This window comes from Ammodytes marinus, assembly GCF_949987685.1.
Source record: "Ammodytes marinus genome assembly, chromosome: 3".
Classification (NCBI taxonomy): domain Eukaryota; kingdom Metazoa; phylum Chordata; class Actinopteri; order Uranoscopiformes; family Ammodytidae; genus Ammodytes; species Ammodytes marinus.
The window spans coordinates 22,650,492-22,657,902 of NC_137232.1; the positions used below are offsets into that span (position 1 = coordinate 22,650,492).

General features: G+C 40.0%; 1 protein-coding gene across 1 annotated transcript; it reads right to left on the minus strand.

The window, feature by feature from the left end:
* Positions 1-1,466: 1,466 nt before the first annotated feature.
* On the minus strand, positions 1,467-5,644 carry tmem160 (transmembrane protein 160). Its single transcript, XM_080052708.1, has 4 exons — positions 5,341-5,644; positions 5,113-5,137; positions 3,328-3,420; positions 1,467-2,316 (listed from the first exon to the last, which is right to left on the minus strand). Exons 1-4 carry the CDS (start codon positions 5,569-5,571, stop codon positions 1,988-1,990), a joined length of 678 nt encoding a protein of 225 aa, XP_079908834.1. The 5' UTR covers positions 5,572-5,644; the 3' UTR covers positions 1,467-1,987.
* Positions 5,645-7,411: the final 1,767 nt, after the last annotated feature.

The window sequence follows — 7,411 nt, forward strand, 5'->3', positions numbered from 1 at the left end:
TCGGCCTAACCCAGTCAGAGATAGTTATCACAGGCAGAGGATGGGGGGCCATCAACAGCACACACACACACACACACACACACACACACACACACACACACACACACACAAACACACACACACACACACACACACACACACACACACACACAGCCACAGCCACATGCTGCACGCTTCACTTTGTTTATGCATACACGCTTGCAGACGGGTAGCTCTTTATAAAAATTATGCAAGTACAGCATGGGTGTGCACGGACAGTTTGAACATCTTTTTACTCCCACTGTAAGGAGAGTTGCCACTGATTCTGAAAGCACTGACACATTGAATTGGGTATTGTTTGCATAATCCAAAATAAAACATGAAGCACAACTTGTTACGAGGCATCGGGTATACTATAAAGGTATTGTGCCTGGCTGTGCAAGATTAGGTTACAATAGAGTTCTCTGACTGTCTGTGCTAATACAGTTGAAGGTTTTGAAAATCCAGGAATGAGATGTTTGCACATTTCGTCTTTGGTTTTTTAATTAAATTAGGTGTTTAATTATGGGCTGAGCATTCTCTGCGTGAGGGCTTTACACATCGTGTTTATATTCCTATGCCCCATCTAATAGGGAGAACATTCAGTATAGGTTAGAAAAGAAAGAAAGTGAGAATACAATGTTACTGCTGCTAAAACTGTTTTGAGGCCTGCTCTTGGTGTATTGGTGCTGGGACCATGGCTGGAAAAGGGACCCTAATTGCCCCCACCTTCTTGTGCATCCCGAGTTACCTTGTAAGCAGGATTTAAAACACGCTTTAATAAAGAAGCTTCTCGGACACCTAGAGAGGTACAATTATCCAGTATGCTAATATTACTAAAAAGTGATATAGTCTTTCTCATTCTGTTAATCATCCAAATACCCTCATATTGATCTGAAGTCTAATAAATGTCTAAATGTTAACGCAAACAAAGGACACAATAAAATTGGACTTTGTTACAGCAAATGTTTCTTTTATTAATGTATGTACAGTAGGGTGCATTGAAAGTGGTGCACACACACAAACAAAAGTAAACAATAGTGAACCCCATTTCCACACACACACACACACACACACAGCGTCGCACACACACATAATTATCAACCCTTCAGTAGTAGCAACTATCCATCACACCCATTAAAAGAAAAATAACAGAGATCAGCATTTGGTGTGGAACCACGCCAAAGGTAAATTAGTCTATGGTAACATAAAGGTGCTTTACATGCATATCATGAAAAACCAACATTACCATAGAATAAACAAACTATCTGAAAAAAGTCTAGCACTACTTTAATGGCATGACAAAACTTAGTGCTATTACCCTTCCAAAACAAAATTACACATTGACTTAACAGGGTAACTTATACTCTGTAAAAAAATATTCTAAGCTTCCATTGACTTGTTTTTAATCTTTTTTTTTGATCTCACAGCATATCACAAACAGCTCATTTGATTCCAAGACTTTAATGAAAACTTCAAGTATTTAATCACAGTGTATTAGGTTGAACAAGATGATAAGAACAAACAGCTGCAGGCTGAGAAAAAAAGCAGATAAAACGGCCTCAATATGATTACATACAGTGCATCGAAAAAAGTATAACTGAATAATTGGTTCTATTTGCAGTGTGCCTGTGAATGTATAAAATAATAATTAATTCAACAATTTACAGCCAGAGTGATAACAAAAGTGAAAGCAGCTTTGAATAAATAGGATTATAAGAAATCTTACAAAAAAAGCTGATTTATTCACATGAAAGTGAACGTAGTCAAACAACCAAAAGCTCTGTATTTTCTGACCAAAGGTCTGAAAGTCCTTTCCACCTAAACAATAATTTTTACATTGATATAACAACAGATAATAGCTCTCTATCTTCAGACACACATAGCCTACATATGATCATGTAGATTGCTTGAATACACACACACACACACACACACACTCTCTCTCTCTCTCTCTGTCCCACTTTGTCTACTTGTCCGTCCCCTTGCCACTGTCGCTGTCTTCGCTGTCACGTGGTCTGCTGCCACGGTAACCCCGGTGATTGCGCTTCTCCCTGCACTCGCGGCAGTCGTCCTCGTCCTCTCCCTCGTCGTCGTCATCGTGTATGATCTCCACCTCCAGTCGGCCGATATAGAGCGATACCGCGCACAGCCAGAAGAGGGCGACGCTGCCCACTGCCGCGCTCTGCAACAGCAGCGCCGGCACAGACAGCAGCATCAACCTCCGCAGGGCAAAGAGGCTGCCGAGGTATGTAGCGCTGCCAAACGAGACGCACACACCTCCCAGGATAAAGAATGCTGAGTAGGGGGACAAAAAAAATTGGTTGTATTATTCTATTGAGATCCAATTCATTTTCTCACAGCTCATGGTAATTTAAACTGGGATGGAGACAGGTTGGGACTTCCATGTTCTCCTGTTGAGTGAAAGATAGAATATTTTTAGAGAAGGAAATAGAATATTTCCTTCTCTAAAAAGGATTTAAATACAATACAAGTAGTATTTGAATGTATATGAATGCTTGTCTCAATGTAATAGATATGGGAAATAGGGTCACATGCATTTATTCTGAAAAATATATGTAATAACTTTCAAATTTAGCACCATGGCTGCTAAGTTTTGTTCTCGTTGTTTTTAACACAATCTGCGTTAAACACAATGACTATTTAATTTTGGTAATTAATGTATGATTCATTAAATAAACGTAACTCTCATAACGGGCATTTCAGACAACCAGGAATTGTGCTTTTTAAAACTGCGGCTGAATGAAAATAAATAATCTATTGTAAGGTTCTCTTGGAAAGAAAAAGAGGATATTTGGATGCTCTATTTAAATTATTTTTCTTGATTCCGCTGTCTTGTTTTAGAGTTTAGGGTGACATCAACCATCTTTCACAGAATTTCATCCCTAACTACAGTGGCTTGCAAAAGTATTCCTACCATTTGACCTTTCAACATTTTGTCACGTTACGACCACACACGTACATTTATTTTATTGGGATTTCTTGTGATAGACCAACAGAAAGTGGTGCATTATTTTGAAGAGGAATGAAAATTATACCTGGTTTAAAAATAATAATAATTATGAATAAAAAACTGAAAAGTGTGGCGTGTAAAAGTATTCAGTCCCCTGAGTCAATAGTTTGTAGAACCACATTTTGCTGCAATTACAGCTGCAGTCTTTTGGGGATACGTCTATACCAGCTTTACACATCTAGAGAATGACATGAATACTAAGTATGAATACTTTTGCAAGCCACTGAGCTTTGCTGTATTGTACAGTGTGTGTGTGTGTGTGTGTGTGCCTGTACCGTATCCTGCCTCCCGTCCCACATCACTCTGGACAAACGCGATGACACCGATCCCCGTCGCCAGCAGACCGTTCCTGAACCACGAGAGGAATCCTGTAGAAGAAGAAGAGAACAGCTGACACGTTAACAGCCTGACCTGAGATCAGTGCAAAGAGCCAGGAGGACCAGTCACTCTGCATACATGCACATGTTCAGAGGTGGATCAAGGACCAGTACTCAAATCTTTTTCTTTAGTAAAAGCACCACTACAATCAACACGAGGAGGGATCCCTTCCCCTTCTTTTTCCTCATTGAAGGATATTTTTGGGGGAGTTTTTCCTTATCCAAATCGAGGGTCTATATTGGCATATGGCATAGGGTACACTATGCCATACAGATTGGTAAACCCCAAGAGGTCATCTTTAATTTGTAAAATTTGGGTTATTTAAATTTAGGTATGAACTTGACAATGTCACAGTGAAAATATCCTGTTAAGAGTAATTGCCCTGCATTCAATTTTCTTTAGTAAAAATACAAATGCATTTGCATCAAACAACACCTTACACCTTAAGAACCAAAAGTAGAAGTATGCATAAAAGGCCTATTTAAAAATTACATTAATGATATTACTGGGTTATAATTATTCATGCATTAATAGTTGGTTAAGTAGTTGGTAAAGGTGAGGTTGTTTATACTACTTTACATATCATTTAGCTTTCATCTTCATCTTTAATATTACATCATAATGTTTTTGTTGACTATTTGTATTATTAATCTGAATGTGAAAAGAAACTAGTAACTGAGATTATCAAATCAACGCAGTAAAGTCGAAGAATGAAAAAGAAGCAGAATATGGAAGTACTCAGGTAAAGTTTAGGTTTGTATATTAAGTACAGTAAGTGGAAACTTGACACAATTAAGCATGGTGAAAAATGTCAGTATGCTTACTCAAAAGGTTACATGTTTGAGCATGCTGTTGGATACGGAGGAGCTCATCACAGATAAGATAAGAGGCAGACAAATATAGAAAGGTTGCAGCTATCGTTTAATGTTTGTATTGATGGGACATCTTTTTTGTTTATAGGTTTGCAGTGCAATTTAATTTCAGAAAAATCTGTCTTTCTCTTTGTTTAGTTTAATTGGCAGTTGAAGGTTGCAGTTTCATGTCCATGGGCATGTCATCTCACATCCTTTACTGTTAAGACAAAAAAAGTGGGAGTACACGGATGAAGAAGAATACGTAAAGAATATATCACAAGTCTCAATGTAGTAAAAAATAATGCTCTAGTAAGGTAACAAAGTTCAACAACTTGAAGGAGGGTGGGAGAAGTTGACCAAACAATGTCCAAATGTAAATAATCATTTAATCCTCCTCCCCTGCCTGCTAAGAGACAAGTACATACATTTTGTACACTAATCTGAGCCACATTGTCCCCACCGATCACTGTGAGGGACAGAAAGAAACCCTGTCAAGTCAAGGAAAAGTTTAACCATTTTCTCCACCACCTGTATATTATAATTTTTCATATGGGAACATAGCCTACGGCTACATTTGAACCCTGTGATCTTTGTACTCCTCCTAGCATGGGCTGGGAGCAGTGTGATTCTGATTTTAACCACGCTGGACAGACAGCCACATTCGTTATTATTGGTTTCTAACTCATTGACTTATTGACATATGCTATCATTGTCTTCTCTGCACAATGGGGTGTGTGTGCAAATAAGAAACACCATTTTAAACGTTCAACTTCAACTGTGAAGTTTTAGATCGATGAGTTTAATCCAGCATTCATTTAGTCAGGTTACCTGTCTCGTGTGACTTTCTCAGCATCTGCAACATTAGAGAAGAGAGCTATTAGGAACATCCATCTCTAACTTGATTAGTATTGTGGATTTACAGTTAGTGGTGGACACATTGTGAATCGTTTAATCTCAAAGGGGGAAATGAAAGCAAAAGCAGCAGTGCCCATTTCACAGTTTGGTTAAAGAAAAGCTCACTCCATGACAATATATTTCCTCCAAGACTGTACCCACCAAAGCGTCCGCCTTGTCGAGGTCTGTGAGCGGGTACTGTTCCTGCTCCAGACCCCGGCTCTGGTTCTTCCCCCACGGTCCCTTCTCTCCAAGCCGCAGCCGGGCAGAGCCGTGCAGCCTCCTCAGCGGGGCTCCGGCGCAGGGAGGCCGGCAGGAAAGCTTCACCGTCCGGGCGAAGTGGGACAAGGCCGGCGGCAGCTGCCTTCTCAAGAACAAACTGAGAAATGCCATCACATCACTATAGTCCCAGTTTGCAAAAACACAACACGACGTCGCGCCGCATGCCCTGTGAACTCTCAGACGGTTAACGACAAAGCCGGAAGTCTAACGCGAGGCTCAGGGACGACGCCGAGAAAAGGTGAGCAGGAATACTTCAGCGCCACCGTGCGGCTGATTTGAGATGGACACAGAGTGATTGTAGAAAAGCCTCATTTATATTATTCTCAAGCACAACAGACGATTTATTTTATTTATTTTTAGTGTGAATCGTTGCTTATCAGTCGACACTAACCCCTTTTAACTCAAGTCAATTAATTTGCAATTACATATTTGCACCACATGGGGGCGCCAAAGTACAACACTATGACTGGTTCATATTTATTTAATCGCAAACAGTAGGCACTTCTGAGAATATACCCACACACAATAGAGGGAAGGCATACATTAAAATAAATAATACAATTCGTTGTTAATAGGCGTAATTATAAATGGAGCATCATTTTGTATTTTTGTATTTATCTTTAGGGTCTAGTAGTTATAGACTGGACATAATGTGAAAAGTAGGCACTACGTATTTTTTATACAGTAGGCCTATATATATAATTATTATATAGGCTAATGTAGCCTATGTCTAGACTTTTTGGTTGAATTCATAAATCTTTCCAGTTGCAACAATGGACGTAGGCTATTTATTTAACCACAAATGAATTACTGTAAGACAAGTCAGAAAATGAAAAGCGTAATTATAATCTCAGAATTTTTGGAAGGTCATCAAGCTTCAAAAAGATCCAGCTGTGGATCTAAAACCAGATTTAAAAGAAAGTGAGATTTGTTTCAGCACAGATAACACCTGTCTGCGCACTTTATTGTGAAATCTAGTTTCACGGATAACAAATATGACTGATTTTTTTGAGAAATGTCTAGTGGTACGTTACAGTATACTCTAATAATTTTGAAAACACATTTAAAAAGAGTGGAAGGGGGTGATTAAATCAACACTCACTCACTCACACACGCACACACAGACACACACACACACACACACACACACACACACACACACACACACACACACACACACACACACACACACACACACACACGCACACACACAGTTAATGTCTATGTACACAGAGAACATGCCATGGTATGTACTATGTGTTCCCACCCACTTAACATGTATGTGTGATTGTTTGTGAGGGAGAGAGCTGTGTGTCTTCAGTGATGATTAGTGGACAGCCTCTTCCTGAGGGTCTTTTGTCTTTTTCAGGCCCGCTGGGACCCATATAGAGACCACGGCTGTCTCACCCGATTGTTAATGTGAGGGGCATAGAGAGCTTCATGTGTGTCTCTGTATGTGTGTGTGTGTGTGTGTGTGTGTGTGTGTGTGTGTGTGTGTGTGTGTGTGTGTGTGTGTGTGTGTGTGCGTGTGTGTGTGTGCGTGTGTTTGTGTGCGTGTGTGTGTGTGTGTGTGTGTGTGTGTGTGTGTGTGTGTGTGTGTGTGTGTGTGTGTGTGTGTGTGTGTGTGTGTGTAAAAACATCAGGCTCCCATTGTGTTGGGGACAGTAGCGTGAGAGCAGCCAGAGGGTCAGCTGCTCATCACATCAAAGATGTGGCTGTTTGTAAAATACCCCACTGTCAGCACACACACACACGCACGCACACACACACACACACACACACACACACACACACACACACACACACACACACACACACACACACACACACACACACACACAGCAACAGTTATCCAGTTTATAATATTCTGATTATTTTTGCCATATGAAACTGAATATATTCCGAAAAGAGTCCCCCCTTCTATGATGCACACTCACAATTTCTTTATCTT

Coding starts and splice junctions, on each gene's coding strand:
- tmem160 (XM_080052708.1), bottom strand. CDS start 5,571: ATGGCATTTCTCAGTTTGTTCTTGAGAAGGCAGCTGCCGCCGGCCTTG. Junction 3,421..5,112: donor GAGAAAGTCACACGAGACAG/GTAACCTGACTA, acceptor CTTCTTCTACAG/GATTCCTCTCGTGGTTCAGG. Junction 2,317..3,327: donor GGGACGGGAGGCAGGATACG/GTACAGGCACAC, acceptor CCCCCTACTCAG/CATTCTTTATCCTGGGAGGT.